Raw genomic sequence first — 23,527 nt, 5'->3', positions numbered from 1 at the left:
TTAGACGAGAGATAATACCCAAGAGAAGACCCGAAACTTGCATTTCATTTGCATTTTTCCTTTTACTCCGAGGTTAGGATTTTTATGCAACCATAAGTTTTTTTGCTACTACTCTTGTTTTTTTCTTCGTTAACTTTTGTTTTTACACATGCACCCAAAAGCAATACAATGCCAGATGAATCAACATCCACAGCCTAATGCCTGGCCATTGTTATAACCTTCACTGGCACTTAAAAGAAGCAAATATTGCAAAGATACAATCATTTGGAAGTGTTTTCATTACAGACAAAGGAGACCAAATTTAGGAAGTACGTGCTTTTGATTTTCTGCATTGTTAAAGTGTAGAAGTATTCACAAGAAACTGGATTCCAACCCTAAGACCCGAAGTGTATTTAATAAATAATTTTGACAACAGAAAAGGAAAAAACAAAACAAAATCTCTCACTTCTAAGAGGCAGCACTGAAAGGTCACAGTTATATTAACAAAAACGCAACCAAAGAGAAGCATAATATTAAGCATAGTTAAGTCTGGAGAAAAAGATAACTTTCTGTGAAGGATTAAGTTTTCTCAGGAGCACATTATGAATTTCAGACTAGATGGAATTTAGAAAAAATAAAAAAAACTTTCAATTCAATAGCTAAATTCTCAACTGCATATACTAAGACACATTTAAATGTGTGGAATATGGTGTGTAAAGAGATATTCTACAGGCTTATATCCTCTGATTAACTTTTTTTAGGAACAGAAAAGACAACTATATACTAGTTTGTATTTCTTCTCACCGGTGGTTGGACAAGTTTTCCAAGCAGCCTTCGATGAACCTCATTCGAATCTGTCTGTCAGTGAACCAGCAAACGAGAGAGCACAGCAGTTTCTCTGCTTCATTGATCAGCCCCTCAGATAAATGAATCTGCACAACACAAAACCAGAAAGACTGTGAATAGAACAATAATACTTCACTTCAGCATCGCCTTCACTGAAGGCAAACAAGAAACCAGTGATTATTCATGGCACAGGCCTGTGACTACAGAAGAGTCTAAGAATTTTCCCCAGTGATTATTTTTTTTTCTGTAAATTACCTTAAAAATAGTCGACACCTCAGCTAAGTATGTATAAATGAAAATCCTGACCCCTTACAAATCTGAGCCACATGGGACCAAAAAAAAACAGAAACACCAAGGCAGTTCTCAGAAGAAAAACTGAAGAATTTGTAGGAATAAACTTTTCCCTGGTTAAAACTTATCCTGGGACCTCAGAAAGCTCATTCAAATCCTGTTGTGTTTTAAAAGGTCTTCTTTAATAGATCAACAACCAAACGCAGTCTTGTATGTTCCTAAATCTTGTGGGCGTTTCGGCTGTACAGAAGCAGTACTCACCGCATCCTCATCTTGAACCAAGTCCCACAAGAGGGTGTTACCCTTCTTACAGACATTGTCCAAGTTGATGTCAGTGACTGCATTGCCAGAGTACTGATGTTTGTGAACTGCAGGACCTGATAAATAAAGTTGATTTATCCCAGTATTAAAAACTTTTCATTCCCTCCATTTTCATATTTTAATTACAAGCCTTTATGGAGTTTTATTATTCACCCTCAGATAAAAATTGTAACCATTTTCTAGAAGTTTTAGCATTTGAATACTGATATTTTGTCTTTATATGAAATATGGAAAATAAACAGCACACTGCCTGTTTCCATTTCAACACTGTAATGCGAAATGGCAAAATCAAGCGCTTTTTTATGCAATATCACTGCTTTAAGTTTAAGAATTAAAGAAAGTATGCTGAGGCGAACTGAAAACTGCAAGGAAACGTTATGAACACCTAAAGCAGCAGATAAATGAATGTGTAAAAGGAAAGGCCCTTGCCTTGAGTTAGGTGTTCGTGGTAGATTGAGGCTAAGTTGGGTAGGTGCTGCTGGAGGTGCGAGGTGAGCTCAGCATGTGAGTTGATTTGCACCAGCTCTTCCTCGCAGCCAGACTCCTCCCCATCGAAATCCGCCATGTTCTTTTCAGACTTCGCGCTGACCTGGGAGCTGCTGCAGCTCACATCATCCGCACTCAGCATGTCCTCCACCATGTGCCTGCAAATGACACAAGTGTCAGAGATACACACCGTTCTGGCGGACTGGTCTAGCAACTCGGGACTCGGAGCTCAACACATCGGGGGGGCCAATGGGGTCTGTTTTTCTAGCCATGCAAAACCTACAAGCACAAGCATTGCTGCCGAGTTCCCCATTGTGCTGAAGGAAGAAAGCGCCTCTGTTGCCCCATGACAGTAGAAAACCTTTTGGGTTTGGAACGTGTGCAGGAAGACAGCGGAGCTGAGAAAGCAGGCGCTCACCCCTCATGGTGGTGGTGGTGGTGGTGGTGATGGTGGTGGGGGCCGATGAAACGCCTGCAGTTGAACAGCTCGCTGCCAATGGCCTCGCCAAGGAAGTCCCCAGTGCGGGTGAGGCATGGGTCCTGAGTCCCTGGAGGTATGTGTGTTGGGCCCATTTCCGCCTGCATGTCGTGGTCAGGGTCCTCCGGGTGGGCAGAGCAGGCATCCAGCATTCTCATGTGGCTGTCCACGGAGGACACAGCATCGGCGTTGAAGGACAGGTCCTTTCCCGGCCCGCTGGCGCCCCCTGGTCTGTCCGCAGGGCCGGGAGTGTCGCCCAGACAAATGCCAGCCTGGGCCTCCGACTTCCTCTTCCTGAGCTCGGGGTTCCGGGCTTCCTTTGGCGGGCTGCAGCCCCTCTCCGCCGCCCCGGTGTCGTCCTCCTCCTCATCCTCGTCCTCCTCCTCCTCCTCCTCTTCCTCCTTCAGGGCCTCGCTGTCGGCCATGTCCTCCGAGTGCACCTCGCTCCCGGGGCTGCCCGCGGACTGGCTGGCGCGGCTGGAGTTGGCCTCGTTGCTGGAGCCCTCGCTGCGGCCACTGCTGCTGCCGGGCCCGCTGCTGGCGTCCTCCCCGCTGTTCGCCGTCTCATCCGAGCTGCCCTGCATGGACTCCTAGTGAGCCAAGGCAAGCACCCAGAAAAATGTCAGCTCATTCATTTTCCCCCTTTATAAATCAGGAATGTGGACACAAACATTTCTTTTATTGCTATTACATGACTACTTTGCAACAGCTGCATCGCACTTCTACCATGTGCTAACCCTGTCACTCTCTTACGGCATCTTAGAACATCCAGGATTATTCCCTGCACTCGCCTAACGCGAAATTCATGCATCTAGTACTGTGTCCTGGGTGATGGCATTTCCCAAGCCGATGATAAAACGATGATGCTGACACATGGTTCTGTAGTTTGATAAGAGGGAGAAAGGAAAGCGCTACAGATGCCAGGTACCTATTTTCTTAGGAGACTCAGGTCCTTTGGTGTGTGTGGAACACTGCTACACATTTTTTATGAATCAGTGGTGGTGACGGCCATCTTCTACGCTGTTGTGTGCTGGGGCAGCAGCATCACGACAAAAGATGCAAATAGGCTCAATAAACTTATCAAGAAGGCTGGCACTGTGTTGGGGATGAGCCTTGACCCCATGGAGGTGGTGGCTGAGAGGAGAATGCTGACCAAGCTCACAGCCATCATGAACAACACCTCTCATCTGCTTCATGGGACTGTTACTGGGCAGCGGAGCACTTTTAGCAACAGACTGCTCCAGCTACGGTGTTCAAGGGAACGTTTCCGCAGGTCTTTCCTCCCGGCGGCTGTCAGGGTGTATAACGCTGCCCTAGGCTAGAACTGTTAGCCCTTCATTTGCTCGTCTATGGACAGCATGTTTGCTCCATTGTACTTTTTGGACAATCAGTCTGTATAAACCTATGCACATTTTGGACATATTTTATTGTTTTTACAGTGACTATGATCATCACATTTTGCACACACCTATGTATTTATTTATTTTGTATTTATTTATTTTTATTTATTTTGTTGTCTTTTGTTTTATAACTATTCTGATGTCTGTTTTTGCTTGTCTTGGGCTGGACTGCTGTAACACATCAATTTCCCTACAGGATTAATAAAGTATTATCTATCTACCTACCTCGGTGTCGGACAGCCGCTGCTGAACCCGCTTGGTGCTGCTCATGATCTGCTCGTCCATCTCGATGTCGCTGCCGGCGCTGTGGTGGGTGTCGCTGTTGTCACTGCTCTCGGGACTGGCCGCCGGGGAGCCTGAGCCCGTACGGAAGGAGAAAGCAGGGACGGTCACCTTCATCGCCCCCCCCCACCCCGAGATGCGCACGCGGGGCCGCGACACCCCGAGTTATTTCCATTCTAATCCGCTCAAGCAAAGTCAGACACTTTTTCTTGACAAAAAAATTATCAAAATAATAAGTTGGTGTTTAAAAAAACAACTACCGATTTAAGTGATTTTGGCCTACAACCATGTGAACTAAAACTTGACAAAGGGGTGCGTAGACTCATCAGCACTGCCTGACAGAACTAAACCTCAGGTACAGCAGCAACAGAGGAAAGTAAAAACCAAAATGAGCAGGAAGGTTACGCTTCAGAGCTTCTTTTATACTTGAGATAAATTTAATCTCAACTGAGAATCAAAATCTCGTTCACCAACCTCAAGAAATAACAGAAGGTACAGCAACTGTTCATTCAGACACTAAAAACAAATAGTTAGCAATGTCTTGGAAATATCGAGGCTAAGATGTAAAACAAAAACACAAACTTTCAGCAACTTTCCTTGAATGCTCCTAACTTTGTACTCACCTTTTTTATTTCCCATTGGGAGGTTTGTGCTCAGGAGAGAAGCAAAAGAGCTCTGCTTGGACAGCTGAGCCTTGGCTGCCAGAGCATTATTCCAAAGGGCTTTAATGAGCATTGAAGCCAAGTAGAGTGTCTGTCAACACAGGAAACATCAGATACATGAGCCCTTTGACAATGCATCTGGCCAACAGGACCGCTACCTTGGGCAGCTGGAGCCTGATAAACCACTTATGTTCAAGTTAAGCTACAGTAACATGTATCCATCGTTAGACAGACTTTAATTTGCTTGCAATGCAAACCTCAAAACTCAAATCGTTGTAATGAATCTGTTTACAGCTCTTTACCTTACTTTTACACTTTATAACACATTCAGGGTGGCATTTTGGCAGTGTTATGCAGGAAAAGCCTGAGTCAGCATACCTGCTCCGTGTGGGCACTGGGGTGAAGTGCAGAGACAAGATTAAGAACATGGCGAAGTGGCACAGGATCTAGGTTCTTGATCAAGGAAGGAAACAGATCGTGGATATAGCGACTGCAGTGTTTCAGCTGGGCAGAAAAGAAAAAAAAAAAGAAAATCCTTTGAAAGAGATTACATTACAATGCATTCCTGTAAACTTTAATCTCATAAGATGTATAGCAAGATCACTGCTGAAGATGAAATCATGCAACAATCAACGTTTCAGCCCCAGGTCCAGTCCTTTTTTACAGGGCAGAGTATAGAGAGACTTTCTGAGGCCTAGAAAAAAAAACTTTGCGAAAAAAAATGGAAGTTTTACCTGAGCTGCAGCCCAAATGCAGTCTACATGCTGAGTACTAAGCCTCCCTTCAGCAGCGAGAAAGTTCAGGATAACTTGGCACTGTTTAATGATCTGAAAGAAAAACATTCTAAATATGAACCAACCATTTCCTGAAGGCAAAGCAAAACAAAAAAACAAAGTGTGAAAATAAACTAACCTCAATGTGTAAATTTGGTCCAAAGATATGCTCTACAACATTGTTGTTGATCAGCCAATCCGCAAGCTCCTTTGCTATTGATCTGTAATGACATTTTTAAGTAAAACAAATTGCAGACTTTTTCTAACAGTCTTTCCTTAATATTTACCAATTTATAAATAGAGTTCAAAGTACTTTGTTTTTACAATGTGAAACAAATATTGAAGTTCAATACCCAGCCATTTGTTAAAACAATACAAAAAATTAAAACAATATATGGTTTCAGAACATATTTTCAAACCAAATGACTGCCATTCTTTTATGGTCACATGTTCTGTTTGTTAAAGACAGGAACAGGCTCACAATACAGAGAAGTTCTGAAATGCTTGATCAGATCTGGTAAATCTTTGTGACTTTCAGTGCTCAGTAATAGATTACATGAGTTAAGAGTTCATCCCACAATAAGATATTCACCTTTATTCAAAACAAACTAGCTACACCTGTTTTTCTTCCAGCCAACACTTGGTATTCTAATTCATCAGTCTTCAAAAACTCCCAAATCAAACCTTAAATAAAGCTGAAAACTACTACAGAAGGTACTTTATCAAAAAAGGAGTCATTAAATGCACAAACCTATAGCAAACTTACGTTTCTGTGTCAGATACAAGGGACTCGTTATTACAAACATCATTAAATGTGTGAAGCTGATTCTGAAAAATAATAAAAGCAACTTAAACGTCTATTTCCTTGATAAATTAAAAAATATATTAAACAATACTAATACTTTTGACTAAATTCATATAAAATAAATTAACATAACATTAATTACTTGGTAATTTACTTAAAGTAAGCCACCTAAAAAGAAAGATGGGCATGTATACAACACGTTCAACAATGTTCCAACAACATTAACAGCGGCACAATTACATTTTTCAAATCCTTTAAAGAAGCACCGAAATAGGGTCCGAAACAAAAAAGGAGTAACAAACAATTCAGCTAACAATTTAAAGTTTTTAAAAAAACCTCTCCTAATTTTTTTTTTAATATACAAAATAAAGAACAAAATAAATATTCAAATGCATACATAATGAAGAAAATGACAGATTAATTTCTATGAATCAATATATCTTCAAAGGAATTAGTCCACTAATCCATGCACAGTAAAAGCATGAAACTAGACACAATAACAGCTCAGTACAATGTGTTGACCTCAGTGCACATGAAAGTTTAATAGTATGTGGAAAAGAAAATGAACCTGAAGTACTTACAGTTATTTGGCTAAGGCCTGCCAATCGCATAGTTAGAGTTGGAGACATAAAGTACTTGAAAGCAAGATCCAAGCTCTCTTTGTCAAAACACAGAGCAGTGTCCAAGGGCTCTTTTACTGTACTCCACATTAAATCTGCCATATTCCGAGCTGCACTTTGTCTTAGCTCCTGATCCGAGAGCTTGCATAAATATCTGCAACAACATCACATACATCTGTCAATGCAGAACCGTCACTGAGCTGTACTAAAGGGCCCCACACACAAAGATTAAAACGATGACACTGTTCAAGTGGGAGAGGTCAGAGGTCAAGGTCTTTATAAACAAAACAACTGGACATGCTGCAAGGAACTGACAAGTGAGAACGTGTGACATTAACACTCTGCAGAGTGAATCGTGCAGTGTGGAGCATGTAAGTGGAAGACAAAAAAAAAATCTTGCATGAAACATTTAACACACTGCACTTCACCTGGTATTTGAAGCATCAATTATTTCAAACGTATTCTTAAGCTGGTCACGATGCTACATTATAATGTGTCTATTGCCGAGTCACAAAAAGAACATCTCCTCCTACAAAATCTGAATCCACGCAACGGATGTTTGAGCTGCGTTTCCAAATTAAGGGGCGAGAGCAATGCCATGCCTAAATTCGTACTGATAGCACCTAGTGCTCAGCAGAGGAACTCCAATGGCTGAGCAGGGATTCACCACCCACACAAGCCAGGAGGAGAACTCCTTTCATCTTCAGCAAGAATGTCTTTGTTACCAGTGAAAGTAAAAATCGGTTTCTTACCTTATTACATAGGTCCGAAAAGGTATAATGTGCTGCATGACTGCAGGAATGTGCAGCCATATTCTGATCTGTTTGAATAATCAAAACACACACGGGGGAAAAAAAAAAATTACTTCCCGTTTCGGACGCCCATAGTTTAACCTAAACAGTAACTTTACAAATTCAGAAACAAAAGAAATACTTACATTTGAGACAATGGTGATAAATGCATGCGCGATTGGAAAAGGCAGCGTTTCAGGAGTTCCCGATTCAAAGCAATCCTTCATGAGAGAAAGGCCTTGTTTTCCGCAAAAGAGGCAAACATAACGAAGCAAGTGCAAAGGTACTTCAACATCCTGTTTAAAAGATAGGTGAAAACCCCACAGAAATCACAAGTGATGGAAAACCAACACAGGAAATAAAAAACATAACTCTGACATTCAGAGATGCCTGAGGCATTTTTTTTTTTGCTTCATTTTAAGTCAGCAGACGCTGGAGAGAACAAAAAATCTGAATCCTAGAATGGGGATATTCAGTGGGGGAACTTTCTGAGGAGAAATGCTTGAAACCAGGTTCAGACGAATTGCTACTTATGAATATCAAGCTGCAGAGAAAATTGTTCAAGACATAAGACGTGGTGCAATATGACATGGATCACTGTTTTTTTTTTCCTTTCAGTAGCTGTGAATACTGCTGTAAAGACACCTTGATTTTGTTTTATTAAGCACAACAATTAAATTACAAATTCTGAATTTTATATAATACCTAAGACTAAGGCATGTTAAGAAACCTAACTGCACAAGATGATGGATCATTGTCCTGATAAATTGCCAAAGCACTCCCACCAGTAATCTGTGAAGCCCTGCATTGCTGCTTGTGATCCCAGTGTAATTATTCTCTCATTACAAGCCAATTTGCTTTCTCACAAAGCAAAAATAATTACAAGCACACCTTATATATTCCAAAACTGGCACTGCACAAAAAACTACACTGGATCAATTAAAGACTTCCCAGTAATAACTGCTTGCCAGCTTCCTTCTGTTTAGCAAGCTGTCTAATCTGTCAGCAGATTTAGTGTTACAGATGCAAGGGGCAAAAACAAAAAAGTTACCCATACCCGTCTTCATCTGCAATTCTAATTTTAAAGTTTTGATGAAACCTGTCATCATTTGTTTTTAAAAACTGCATTTTTTTTTACCATATCGGCAAGGCAAAGGGTTCTAAATCCAGATGAAAGGAAACTGCTTCAATTCATATCCTGCTCTTCAGCACAGAGTCAATTAACTACGTTCAGGGTGTGTTTTTAACCTAATAAAAACAAGACCAAAACACAAAGAAAGCAGCACTTACATTCATATCACAAAATGATCCTAGTAAATTGCTTTCTTGAGCTGAAATATCCTGCCAATTAAGAAAAAAAGATATATTATTGGCAAAGACATTATTTTAATTATCAAGGCTTTTCAATAAAATGAAAATGATATCCAATAACCCGTACAGATTTCTGAATAAAACTACCACAAGGTACACTATCCAAGACTGTCATGTCATTCAATCAACTGCAAGTGTGGAACAAAATGCAGGAGGACAATTTAACCAGAAACTGTCAACGAGTAAATGTATAAAAACGTCCAAGGTAAGTGTCTCCCATGGTCTGGGCTGCCATGAGCATGGATTTTACAATACAGTGCTGCTCATCAGGCCCACTGTGAAAACTCAATAATGAAAGGAATGCTGGTCTGGGAAATGGAGAGGCGTTGGATGCCCAGCACTGTATTGTAGCCCTTCACTTCCCCACAGCTGTATCAAACTCATTTTATTTTAATAACCCAGTTTGTTCCAGATTTCATAGGCACGGGAAAGGTCAGAGCATGGTTCAAAGTCGAATAAAACTTCCACAGCCTAACTCTTTAAACCCTGGCTAGCAAATGCGTTCTGGGTTGCTTCTGCAATTCACACTGTTCATCTCGAGAAATAGCAGCACTTGAGTCTCACTAACATCTCAAATGTGAAGGGACACAAAGGCTGAGCTAATTGCAAAACGGCATTACGCTGCTATAAATACAGAGCTGTCGCCTAGGACGCCAGCAGGTCTCAGAAGAGACCCTGAGGACACTTGAGATGTGCCTGTATGAAGGTGAAGGTATGAAGTACAATGCACTCAGGTGGTTAACTAGGGGTTATTCCCAGGCACAATTAATACACTGTAAATTTATTTTAAAACGTGAGCCTGCTAAACATATCACCACCATACCAATGCTATCCCCTCATCCCTCCGGGGATGTATTTAAAAGAAATTAAAGGCAGATCACACTCCCCCACTCCATGCGATACAAAAGGGACATAACCAATTGTGCTATGAGATGTCTGAAGAGCAAACAGTCTCTGGTTGTTATCGAGTTGCTTTGGCAATAGCAAAATGCAGGTGCGCCCCAATTATAAAACGGGGTGGGGGGGGGGGATGATAAGAAGAGCTGAATGGACACTACAGTTTGTGTTCATCCTACACTCGCTGTGAAAAGCAGGGGCATTCTTTTTGTGGAGTCGCTGGAGCTCTTGAATGCTGCAAGGCCACTCATCGCGGAGAGCAGCTCCAGCATACCTCGATCGTGTGATGAGTGTTGTGTTTGTAAGCCGTGTACAAAGGGAACTGGATCTGGAAGATCTTGGCTGCGCACAGTAGCAGCTTCTCCTTTTCCTCGGTGCTCCAGGAGCTGAAGGGGTCGAGGCTCTTCGGAGAAGCAAGCTCCGCGGCTGTGGCGCTCTCCGGCTTGCCGTCCGCCAAGGTCTGCCCCTCGCTGGCCCCATCCTCCTCGTTGGAATCCCTCTCCACGTTGACCGCCTCATCGCCGCCCTGCTGGGTCACGTCTGCCCACTCTGGCTCAGCGGCGCCAGTGCAAGTTTTACAGAGCTGGTCCCGGAGAGACTGCACCTGGCTGATCACCAAGTTTATGAGCGCGTAGACCACCTGGTTAAAAACCTCAAGGTGCTTGTACTCCTTAAAGCAACAAAGACACTGCCTGTACAAGGAAGACAAGAAATTCCACTTGATCACCAATAAAATAAGTATAAAAAAAGTGCTTAAAAGTTCAGCTCCCATGAAGAATGAAGAATACAACTCCCTGAAGCTTCTCTGAAAATTCACTGTACATTTTACCTACATTTTCAAACCATTTAATCTAACAAATGATTAACTTCATAGGAAATGTGTTAAGAGAACTGACATTTCTTTTTTAAGCACTAAGTAATCGCAATCTTTTCTTAAAAGCACTAGATTACTATATTTTGGGATTTTTCAGCCTTCAGTATTTCTCTCAATATTTAATACTGAGCGTTGAGCACAGAGCACTTTAAACTCAGTCTAGCACATAGGAAATGTACGCGATATGGTGCAAACTCAAGGGGTGGCTTTTGCGTTTAAAAGTCACAAACTGCCATTAATCTTTCCTTAAGTTCCTGAAATACTGCAAAGTCGTCCGCTAACTGTCCATTGTTTTGACAAGTCTGCTATCAGTCCTTTGCCATGTCTTTTACTAGTACAAGTAAATACACTCCACTTTGTCACCTTGTCACCTTTGTCACCTGTCTATCTGTACATGTTAAAGAGTTCTTCTGAAACAGCAGCTTCAGTGGATTTCTTTATTAAAAATAATGAAACATTTGATTACTCTAATTAGGTTAGTCAACTACGACCTCCATCTTTATAAGATACTTTATCTATTTCTGTGAGATAGCAATTCCTCAAGCATCACCTATGTTTTTACAAGAGGATCACTAGTGCTTTCTGTCAGGTGACCAGGTCAAGATTCCTGGAAACTAGCGACGGAGGACCACCTAGATAATTAATATTAATAAATAAATAATAAATTGAGGTGTAATAAAACTGAGGTGTAGCCAGCTTTGACAGTTATATCAAAATCTCTCATCACAGCGTACTCCAACAGCTTACACAGTCAGCGCAAAATGATTAATAATGAAAGGTAAAGATGTGTGCGTTCTTGTAGTGTTTCAGTATATATAGCACAAAGCAAAGCAATATGCTTACCTTTGGGTCCAAGAATTGATGTAATTAAAAATTCTAAGAGCATGCTCTTTTTTCAGTTGTAAGCCATCACTGCTGTCTGCATCCGATACTGTAGGGAAGGAAAACACATTTATTAGTACTTCAAGAAGTAGTTTGTAAATGCATACACACAATTACTCTCTTATTTCAAAGAGGAATTCAAGAACATCAAAACTGACCTTTAAAACAGTCTATAAAAATACTTTTTTAAATTAAGTACTTATGAAACTCAGCTACATACAATGACATATTCTACTTTAATACTGGGCAGCTTTCTTGTTACATTCCATCAAGATTTTATTAATATATATGACCCTATATAATGTAAAGTCTCATGCTAGATATTTCTTTAACAAGGTTTTCAGAGAGTTCAGGCTCAGTTCAGTTCAGTTATTAAACTGAAGGCAGCAATATAAAAACACAAAAGAATCCAAAAAGCAGCTATATAGTTATCCATATGTCAGTTTACCAAAAGAAAGAGCCAAACTGCATTGCTCTTTTTAAAAAAAAACATAGAACACCTCAAGAAAATGCAAAACATATTATACTCTCAGCAGCCAAGTGGAATAAAGTAAACTTGAAATAAACTTGTGACCTATTAAGACGTTCTTAGAGTAGTTAGAACACAGTCACGTAGATTGAGGAAACATTCTAACGAGAAAAAAAACAAAGCCAACGACAGCAGAAGGCAGTGATAGAAGGAATCTTTCAAATGATTTCCACTCACACCTACACTCTGAAGAAGTTACTGGAGTGAAACTTCAAACAAAGGCCTCCAGTTAAGTTTAGCAGCAGCTGCCTTTCAACCGAGTCTTTTAATATCCGTGCAATCAAAGCTGGCGGAGTCTAGGAGGAAACGCCTTCCACATATATACTGTAACAATCCTGATAGTGTTTAGCATTCTCAGTCTCAGTAGACATGTGCAGTTAACATCCCTCCCCCTCCAGATCTTAGAAAGACACACTCTGGTCCCCCTGGCAATTAACTAAGCAGGCTTTTATCAGATCTCTTGCTGGATGTCAGTGTGCTTTTTATAAAAAAATAATTGTTTTTACATCACTCTGCACTAGACTCGGAGCTCCAAACTCTAGATTTTAGTAAGGCTCACAAGGTCCTAGAGTAAACAAAACTAGAGTAGGTCAAGTAGCAACATCAGAACCATATTTACATAGCATTTCTATATTCAGTACAGTATGGATTCAATACTTTACTCTTCTGACCAAATGATAGGTGAGATTGGTGCATCTCAGCCGAACATTTCTGTCAGGTCACAGTTCCTCATGTTTGCTCCAGATAAAATGTTGTTGTTGTTTTTTTTTTTTAATATCCCCAGGCCTCATTTAACTTTTCCTAATATCAAAGGTTTATTTTTTATATACAGTTTATGGGTACGTACTATATTGTCTTTCTATCCACATAGGCCCAAAGTGAATGTCCAGAAGGAATCGTGAGCTTTTTGTGTCTAATAAAAATGTCTCTGCAAAGATCATTTCCAGGATGATAAAGGATGTAAACAGCCATCATACCCATTAGTCAGTGGTTAAGACACACTAAGGTACTCCCCCTCACCATTTTGCCATGAAAACACCTTCTCAGAAAACCCTCCCACAATCAGGCACATGGTTTCTTTTGCCTCAAACAGGAAAGGCTCCTACCAGGAATCGGGCTCGATGATCCAGGTGCCACTAACCGGAGCCAACTGGGACCTGGACAGCACGTCCAGTGGAAACTGGCTCTGCAAGAGGACGGTGTGTCTAATTCTCTCCCGAGGAGGGCACAAGAATCATTCCCAGTAAGCCACATCTTACCACAACCAGCGACTGCAAATTGGGTGGGTACATAATAAAAATAAATGCCAGTTCCAAATTTAAATTCTAAAAAAAATATTTGGAAACAAACTACACAAAATAATGCAGAACTACAACCTGAAATAGTATCATAGCAAATGATATGTTCTCTTCTTAAGATAGCAAATCCACCTGTTCAGTGAAACAAGCCTCATACTGCTGCTGAAATGACATTTGTATTATAAAGTGTTTTGCATACAGAACCCCTCCTGTAACACTGTCATACAGGCATCCAAGATAAGGCCTATAACAAAGCAATAGGCAGACAAGTATCCTACAGCTCAACTAGCAGCTATTCTCTGCATCAGCTGTCAAGAGTCACAAACTACCCAGACAAACACGCATTTGTGTTTGAATTTTACTGCATAGATCTGAGCTCAGAAAACTATAGCTTTCTGCAAAGCTGTGGTTAAGGTGAGTGATTTACAAAGAAACATGAACGGCTGTGTACTGCAGCCGAGCAGAATACATGCACAGATGAATGCCAACCAAGCAACACTGTTTTTTCCTCTTCATTGTATTCTCACACGGGTATTTTAACATCAGGCAGCTATCCCCCCCCCTGAGATTTAGCACAGATTTAAGATATTAAGATGGACTAGCAACACCTAATATTTAACAAAAATCATCTCAAAAACTACAACTGCAGCTGAGAAGAAACCCTAACCTTTGGGCCTCACTGCTTTCTGCACTGTTTTGGTTATTTTAGCAGTAGCAGTATCTGTACTGCACTGAACACGTAGAATCGCCGATGGGGGAGTGGTCCTTTGCAAGCCTCTGTAGCCACACTAACATATGCAGCCTTAGCAGATTGCAGGTCAAAGGTCAAGTAACCAAAAGCACATGCAAATGCTGCACTCAGCAGGCACTCACAACTGGCCTCCTCTTGTCACATAAACCTGATGGTTTACTGTCCTTTGCTGCCTCAAAGCACGTTTCACTCAAGCATAGTTCTGAACTTCCAGCTGACTCTGGCAAAGTCATCCCTTCATCGCAGCCACACCTAATAAGTACTTTAAAATACTACAATTTCTTGATAGGAAACTCACTTGAACAGGTTTCTGTGATGCCAGATGATATAAGATCTTCAGCATGGCAGTCTGTATGTCTGTTCTTTGTTGCTGATAAATGCACTGTGTAAAACCTACTTGTAACACATTTCACAGCTGTATTAAAAAATTATTGCATCTCGCTTTCCACTGGCACAGGCACTGAAGTCGAACCTGTAATTCCAAGCAAGCAGGAGACCCTTAGCACTGGCAGCTAACATCACAAGGAGAACAAAGCAGAAAATAACTTTCCCCACTGCAACACCAAACCTTGTACGAACCAAACAGCACATTTTGTGAACAGAAGCTGGTGCCTCCCTTGGGCTACTGTATTCAAAAGGCTACTTTAGTGGTCTCTCAGCGGGATGGTAGAGAACTCTATTACCAACCTTATTAGTAATTTATATAAAAGTAAAGAATGTGCATGGAATAGTTTGTTCAGCATTTTGTTCATCTTTCAATAAAACATCAAAATAAACATAGTAACTATCCAAGTAGCTTTCATTCAGAAACATTTGAGGAAAAGTAAGCCCATGGTACATTACAGCCCACGTGATGGACACAGAATTTAGATTATCTTTAAACAAATTAAATAAGAAGCTATGAAGAGGTGGTCAGTGATGTGGAATAGGGCTCAGAAAATTGTGACAGTGTCAAAATGATAGAAACTCTTTTATAATCACTGTAAGCAGAACAGTGTGCAATCTGACCCTACGTTCTGCTCAAAACACCTTCCTGTGCAACCAAACTGACTCACTCTACTTTTCACTGGATTACTGCTTCTACCATTATTCATCGACTAGGACCACAAAACTACTTTCGGTTCCAATTTCTACGAAGCTCACCTTGGTCATACTCTGAATACACTTTCTGAAAACACTTGGGAATGTTTCCCAAGTTCGCCTACTCCATTTTATTTGGCTCAAAAGCACAAGGCATTTCTTACTGTACATGAAAGCATTTCCAGACCATTCGGATGCTGGGGAAGGAGCAGTTTGAGGTTCATCCATTATTCATCTATGTTGAATTCCTATTATATTTAAAGTCATATTCTACTTTTAGTTTCTGATTAATTATTTTTACTCTTTTTTATTCACTATTACAACAAAAGCAGTTTATCACAAAAACTCTCAACCTTGACACCCCTGGACAAAATTTTAGGATGGCAAAGGACAACACTCTATATGCTTAACTCCCACCATCAGTTTGCCAACGATTTTCACACAGTTTTATGGGATATACTGTACTCAGTTAAGATGGCAGAATAGCATATTTAATCTCACCTTTTTAAAGTAAGATTCAGCACTGTCAATGATACTGCAGTATTCACACAAAAACTGCATTGTTCATGTGATGAAAGAATTTTCTTTTCGTCTGGGTTAATCAGCTTGTAAAGAAAAAACATTTTTTTTCCCCATTGTGTTTCCGTTTTATCTTTTCAAATTAGGGTTTTTAGCATTATCTCAACTGCCAGCGGAAATCTGTGGCTCAACAGCTGGTTTCGTTTTGCAGGAATGGACAGTGATTACAACCGATCACCACTGGTTTTGCTACATTCAGCTTCAATAACTCAGAAAGATCATCCCTGGCATTGCAATTTCTGCTCCAGTCCTATTTCTTACAGAATTTTCAAAAAGTTCCCACAACTCCCAATATATGCCCATCTTTGAAAGTTTTTATATTTTAATATTGCGAAGGTGTAAATATGAAGAGAATCCTACAACGATTTTCAAAATAAAACAATCATACTGAATGCTGTAACTCAAAATTTGTACTTTGAAGTACATTTTTAGTTTTACAGCAGCCGTCGACATTTTATGTTGCTGTGATTTATTGACCAGCCCGAGGAGTCCTGCAGCGTGAACACATGTAGACACTTTCCATCCCCATCTTCTTCAACCCCCGATAAAATCAATCCTGTTTTCTGAGCATGATACCGGCCATTACTACTATGACTTTCTACTAGAGCAACAGTGGGAGAAACTCTGCAGAGGTCATTCAGACTGCACGCTCGGTCCTCAAGTCTATTCCCATGTGCTGTGCCATTACCCTGCCCTCACTGGGAGAATCCAAGTGAAAACACACACGAGGTAAAAATCACCAGAGCTGGGCAGACTTAAGCCTTCAGCGTGCATAAGTGATCTCTGTGACTGGCCTCCCACAAGCAATACTACATCTGCTGTGGGCATCCTGGAGCTCTCAACATGAATAAGAAGCAGCAGGTCCTCAGCATGTTGTAAAGGAAAGCCTGCAACACTCTCCTCCACTCTGTGATGACACAAGGGCTGGAGCAGTAAGCCAAGGTGATTGCTAAATGCCAATTCCAAAGAGGTGTGACAGAAAAAGAGAACTACAGATGCAAAATCTGAAAACATTTTAGACAAACCAAATGCAGCCTTTTTGGTTTTTTACTGTAACCATATACAGTTGTATGCAAATGTATGGGCACCCCTGGCCAAATTACATGTTTTGTTGATTTTCTAAGTGAAAATAAGTTATCACAACCTCTGTAGCGAATAAACTTAAACTTGACATATTTCTGCAAATTTTAATGTACTGTTTCTATTTATTTGCTGAATTTAACAGATTGAAAGAAACAGTAAAAGTGGCATGTGTAAACGTTTGGGCACCCTATCAGTCAGTAAAAGTCTTTCTATTCTTGCTTTAGGAATTTTTTCCCCACTCTTCCTTGCAGAACGCTTCTAGTTCAGAAATATTCTTAGGTCGTCTCGCATGCACTGCATGTTTGAAATCTACCCACAGATTTTCAATAATCTTCAAGTCTGGGGACTGTGAAGGCCACTTCAAAACCTTAATCTATCATTTCTTGAAGTAGTTCATGGTTGATTTTGAGGTATGTTTTGGATCATTGTGTTCTTGTAATATCCAACCTCTTTTCAGCTTTTGTTTGTTTACTGACTGTGGGACATTAACTTCCAGGATTTGTTGATACTTAGTAGAATCCATTCTTTTTTACCCACACAATATTTCCTGTGCCACTGGCTGCCACACAACCCCAAAGCATAATAGATCCACCCCCATGCTTAACAGTGGGCAAGGTGTTTTCTTCAAATGCTTCTCCCTTTTTAATCCAAACGTACCTTTGCCGATTGTAGCCAAAGAGTTCAATTTTTACTTCATCAGACCACAGCACTTGGTTACAAAACACTTATCTGGCTTATCTAGTTGTGTTGCATACTTCAGAAGTTGACTTCTGTGATGAGATTGCAGGTAAGGTTTCCTTCTGATGACTCTTCCATGCAGATCATGTTTGTGCAAGCAACGCTGCACAGTGGACCTGTGCACCACTACTCCCCACCCAGCTAAACCTTCCTGCGGGTCCTTTGCAGTGATATGGGGGTTTTGCTGTGCATTCCTGACCAGTCTACTAGCAGTTCTATCGGAGATTGTTCTCGGTCTTCCAGATCTTGTCTTGACTTCAACAGTTCCCCTTAACTTCCATTTCTTAATGACATTTCGGACAGTGGAAATTGCAAGCAGGAAGCATTTAGATATCTTTTTATAGCCTCCCCCTGCTTTGTAAGAGTCAATTATCTTTATTTTCTGATCCTCAGTCAGCTGCTTAGAGGAGCCCATGGTTGTTGAGTGTAAGGACAACACCCTGAGAGGTTCGAAGAATCAGAGAATGTATTAAGCTCTGGAACTGTCATCACCTGACTTAGATTAAGGCCTAGTGAGTCAATTAAGTTCTGAGACCTTACAAAAAAATAACACTAGTGGATCAACTAGAACTTTTGCACATAACACATTTACTGTTTTAATTTTTCAATCTATTAAATTCAGAAAATAAATAGTAACTGTGCATTAATTTGCAGAAATATGTCAAGTTTAAGTTTGTTCACTGCAGAGGTTGTGTTAACTTATTTCACTTAGATAAATCAATAAAACATGTAATTTGGCCAGGGATGCCCAAACGTTTGCATACAACTTAACTGCAACCAAAACAAACCGAACCAATGAACATGGTAGCAAGTTGATTTCAAATAAATGTTTCATAACAGCCACCTTTACCTAGTTGTCATACAGACAACCATGAAACAAACCATTAAAAACTATCATTTCCAGGTCCACTTCTGTACAAATAGTGGTCACTAAAAATCGCAGGCCAGCAGTTTCTAGTTTAAAAAAATAATACTGTTCTTGAGGACATCCAGCTTACTCGGAGCCTTTGTGAACATTTGTTAAAGAGAACAGGTGAAAAACAAACAGGTGTCTTATGGGCACAAAATGTTTGTTTCTACGCTTATGCTACGAGAAATACCATCAGAAAGTATATTGCACAATGTCCCCAAATTAACCATATTCTCTTGATTTATCTCTAGTTACACAAAAGATGCAATACAAAGGCGACTTGAGTCCACTAGGCTAGCTCTTTAACAGTCATGTGAACAATGCAGGTCAGTCTTTATTTAGCCAGCAAAGGGGCACCTGCCAGACACCAAACACTTTTGTGTAAAACAAAGTTTAGAACTACAATGAGCACAAATATTTGACAATAAAGTCAGATGCCACAAGCATCTAATTAAACCTTTCGGTTAGTCACTTATACCAGAACGTTGACTCTCAAAGTTCAAGTTGAACAATCTCGTATACATATTAATACATCAGGGTTTGTTATCTTACAATATGGAAAGACCAGCTGATCTGCAAAGAACAAAGACATTAACGCATCTTCCCTAGAGAGTAGTATTTTTCAAACTCATAATCACACAACACAAACCGGACCTTTGCTCACAATTTGCTCAGAGGAACATACGGCATATGTCTGGCTTTGCAAGGAAAGAAAGGGCAGAGTTATTTTTAAAATCATCTTCCACTGTACAGAGCCAAAACACAGCACCTTAGATCAGGAACAGTGACTGTTCTCAAACATTAATCCACCGTTAATTTAAGCACACTGACTCAAAAAAAAAGCAAACTTTGAACATCCTCTGCTTCCATGTGTCAGTGATATACTCTGAATAGAAGAATTAAAAAACTATCACAAGCCAGCACCACCACCACATTTTTGAAAGTTCATGTAATGCTGGAAAACTGACTCCAAATCAGCTTGACAAATGCTCTGTAATACTACAATATCCAAACTTCCTCTTTTAGAAAAAAGCTTTGACAATTTAACCCATATATGCACAAACAGAAAAGGCCATGACAGCAATTTGAAAAGCATTCTCTGCTCCATCCTGACAAGCACTGAAATACCTGCATATGGGACTTTAAACACTGAAAACTTGAACACCTTACAATAATTTTGATATAACATATAAAACATCGGGGATGTTTTTTTTTATTTATTCTGAATCAATAAAAGATATTTAACTTTTCCTTGACCAAAATACGTATGGATTAGCATTTTCCGCTGCTACAAATTTTAGCACTACCTTTCAGCAAACACACTTTACAAGGGTTAAAGCAACATTGTCTATTTGAGTCCTGGAAGTACAGTATGAATCACAGGATGAAATAAAACATAAATCCCACAAGGTACTCTTCGTATAGAGGCCATTTTAGAAATCCTCGCAAAACTAAGAGCATAGTACTACTGTACTTGGACAGCATCAATAAACAATATTGCAATCGGTATGACGGTCTGAAACCGACGTTGTTAAAACAAATCTAGCCTTAAATTAATCGCACTTCTTAATCGGTCCACATGACAACACACTGCTTGTAGAAGCAGATTTTTTTTAAAAAAAAGAAACTTTGATAAACATGTTTATCATAACGAGTCTTACTTGAGCAAACCACACACACAAAAAAAAATACATTTTAAAGGCGGCGTGGTTCTGAAATTGCCGAATAAATCAACATATGTTTTTCACCACAAAGCTTTTTAACTTCGTGAGCAATGGGCTACATTAGGGTACTATTGTAACTGCAGTGATCGTGTAATAAATAACAATAAGATGGCTGCCCCCTCTCACTCAGGTCAGACTGCATTTAAAGCACATTATTCAGAAGATCATTGTTCATAACGTTTATTCACTTAGCATGCGGCAATCGGCGAGGAAGACAACGGTCAACCAGGGTGCACTTTGAGGAGATTCGGCATCAAACTGAAAAACACCCCCTGCTCGTAAATGCACGTTTACAGAAAAAACTATCACAAGCGCAGCAAGGCGAACCTCCTCACGAAATAAAAGCTGGTTGTGAAACTGGGGTCAGCGGCAGCCTGCCTACACTAGTCAGCCCACTTCGACTTGACATGTTGCACACAGGCCCCGCAGTCAGGAGATCTCGGCACCGGAACACAAACAATCCAGTATGTCACTCCACAAATGTCATTTCCACAGCAGAAAGAAACTCGCGTGGAACTCATTGCTAACCGCACGTTTCACACAATCCAGACAACTTCGCCATGAAGGCAACTCGCTGCAAGGCACAATGCACATTATGTACAAAAACAGGCCTTTGACAACACTCCGTGTCACCCAAGCCAACAATCACCCCCCCTCCCAGCCAAGTGATAGTTGCGGTAGTCCCTCCGGAAAATAAAAACGGAAAGTTGCCCAACAAAATCGGTCCTTTTCAAAGCAAAAAAAAAACATCTGGCAATTTCACGCGAACGGAATAACTGCAGTCCCCCTTCTTGTGCATGTGGAACTTGGCGACACAAGCACCTCACTTCTCGACTTTCTGGAAACAATGGTGAACAATCGTGCAAAGTTCCGATTAGCACCACCAAACCCAAACACACCTGCAAAACCCCAGAATGATCCCAACTTTCTGCTCGCCGCCGTGAACAGCGTGAGGATTTTTGACATGCCCGTGCAACTTCTCTTGCAGCGGAACAAGTTAACCAGCTGGAAAGATAAATTACCGATTTCGGAATACTCAAGGCTTCATTTTTCCAGCTGCTTGTCCTTAAGTGAATCCCGGGCCTCTTCGTGATACATGATAGACCTACAAATTTCTCGTTTCTGAAGGCCTACCAGCAGCTGAACTAGTGGTAAAAACAGAAACTGCAAAAAGTGAAAAATAATATATAGATATGTATTTTCTAAATCGAGAAAGCGCAGCAATCTGGGCTAGAAACATGAAAAGGTTGATTGTTTACTTACTTTCATTTAAAACCTCCACCAGCTCGGCGCAGTTTTCACACATTGTTCATTTAAAAATAAAAAAAGGAAAAGTGTATTCAAACCATTGGAAATTGTTGATTGATTAGAAGAGTGTTGGGAGCTGGTTGTTTTGGGGGAAAAAAAGGCCCGATGGATGCTGACGGCTGGAGCAGAAAGAAGAGGAGGAGATGGGGGAGGTGAACAGATGCAAATGAAATTTGTTTTTCAAAAGTCTCGACGACAGCGACAGAAGTGAGAAGCAATAAGGACGGGTGAGTCGAGAGTCACTTTCCGATCGGAGTAGCACTGGAGGGAGCAGACACGGCAGCCATTTTGAAAAAGGGGGGGTGGGGGGGGATTCACTAAACATCGACTTTTTCCGTCCCACTCTCCTTGCTCTGCTTCGGCTCTTTCCGGTCTCTCTTGCACTGGAGAAAAGGGACTGAGTCACGGTCAGGCGGAAGGAAGGGAAAAAAGCCGAGAGGTGGCAAGATGGCTGCCTAGCAACCCCAAACTGAAAAAAAAAATCAGGAGCGGAGCTGGCTGTGTGTTACATTTCCAGGATTGAGGGATTAACAAAACCCGTCTCGCGTATAACATTTACGCGATTTATTTCTGTTTTGGTTATTTTGAAATTATTAATTGAATCTACATCTGCCTTTCCTCATACGTCCGAAAACAATAACTGCTAAATACTGCTGATCCAGAGGCCCAGTGACTTTACTGTCACTATATCATTACTAGGAGTAATAGTAGTGTTGACACTCTTCGTGAATGAGTTTGTACATTTCTAAATTTAAATTGCGCGTTGCATGCCAACAAGCAAAGTAAAGACTATCGATGTGAAATTTTTATTACTGATCATCAGTGCAACAAGTCTGTTTTCGTTTTAAAATGGTTTTTAATGCAGAACGTTATGGGTGTTGCACAAACGTAGTTTGAGGAACGCTGTGTGTTTTTAAACCCACACACATTTTCCAAACACTGCAAGCTGCCCTGCAGATCACCTCTCTGATGATGACCTGTAGAGTCCTCCCCAGAACTCCTGACCCAGTGATCATGTCAAGCACTGTCCTCAGAGCAACGACTACTTCATTGACCCATTCCTTCCAACCCCCGGACCACCAGTTATCTCACGGAGATCTTCCCTGGACTAACTTCAAGAGCGATCCACTGCTCGATAACGTTATTTTTATCTCGAGTACAGCACCATTCAAAAACTAAGTGACACCCTGAAACGTGCTCTGCAGACGACTATGTAGCTTCTACAAGCCTGTGGCACAGACGTTTCAAGGTCTGACCGACTTGGATGTAAGTTTTACAGGCAAAGTGGTCTGGTGCAAGTATGGCTTTAAATCAGGTGCACTGTTTCTACCTTGAATCCCTGATTGTTCGATGCACAGCCAATTGTTCCGATTTGTACAGTACAATTTGTACAGACGATGTGGCCATCTTGTTGATGGGACATGAGCAGTGACAGATGTCAGACTGACTTAGGCAAATTTAACAGCTGCATCTACTTCAAACATCAACCACTTTCTTTGTTAGATAAAAAAAAATTGGAAACTCAGAAATTTTCAATATTGAAAGGCCAATTCGTTCATGTCGCATTCTGTGTTTGACCTAGTTTTTGCTGCTTTCCATATGTAAACCTTTAATAAAACAACCATGGTTTTGATGTTGATCACCTAAGAATAGCCTGTAATCACAGGCTAAAACGTAACCACACTGGATTTGGTCTTACCATGCTGCTGCTTTGCAATTTACTTATGTTTTCGTTTGCCCACTCAAAATCTACAATATTTCAGATGTAC

The 23,527-nt window shown here is 40.7% G+C and overlaps 1 protein-coding gene across 2 annotated transcripts in view; it reads right to left on the bottom strand.

Annotated features, from left to right (window-relative positions):
• Positions 1-22,034, bottom strand: part of usp34 (ubiquitin specific peptidase 34) — a 56,998-nt gene extending 34,964 nt beyond the window's left edge. For both annotated transcript variants that reach the window (XM_088933626.1, XM_088933628.1), the window contains exons 1-17: positions 21,714-22,034; positions 11,720-11,807; positions 10,277-10,694; positions 9,025-9,075; positions 7,881-8,030; positions 7,696-7,763; positions 6,905-7,097; positions 6,285-6,346; positions 5,658-5,739; positions 5,480-5,572; positions 5,124-5,249; positions 4,707-4,836; positions 4,027-4,157; positions 2,342-2,991; positions 1,867-2,081; positions 1,378-1,493; positions 784-911 (exon numbers count right to left, since the gene is read on the bottom strand). In XM_088933626.1, the coding sequence (XP_088789752.1) occupies positions 784-911; positions 1,378-1,493; positions 1,867-2,081; positions 2,342-2,991; positions 4,027-4,157; positions 4,707-4,836; positions 5,124-5,249; positions 5,480-5,572; positions 5,658-5,739; positions 6,285-6,346; positions 6,905-7,097; positions 7,696-7,763; positions 7,881-8,030; positions 9,025-9,075; positions 10,277-10,694; positions 11,720-11,807; positions 21,714-21,756 (2,744 nt within the window). In that variant the 5' untranslated portion in view covers positions 21,757-22,034. The remainder of the gene's footprint in view (positions 1-783; positions 912-1,377; positions 1,494-1,866; positions 2,082-2,341; positions 2,992-4,026; positions 4,158-4,706; positions 4,837-5,123; positions 5,250-5,479; positions 5,573-5,657; positions 5,740-6,284; positions 6,347-6,904; positions 7,098-7,695; positions 7,764-7,880; positions 8,031-9,024; positions 9,076-10,276; positions 10,695-11,719; positions 11,808-21,713) is intronic.
• Between the last annotated feature and the right edge of the window lie 1,493 nt (positions 22,035-23,527).

This window comes from Atractosteus spatula, chromosome 15, assembly GCF_055471065.1.
Source record: "Atractosteus spatula isolate fAtrSpa1 chromosome 15, fAtrSpa1.hap1, whole genome shotgun sequence".
Classification (NCBI taxonomy): domain Eukaryota; kingdom Metazoa; phylum Chordata; class Actinopteri; order Semionotiformes; family Lepisosteidae; genus Atractosteus; species Atractosteus spatula.
Note: the sequence above shows the minus strand (reverse complement) of the source record. Positions and strands in the feature narration are given on the sequence as shown.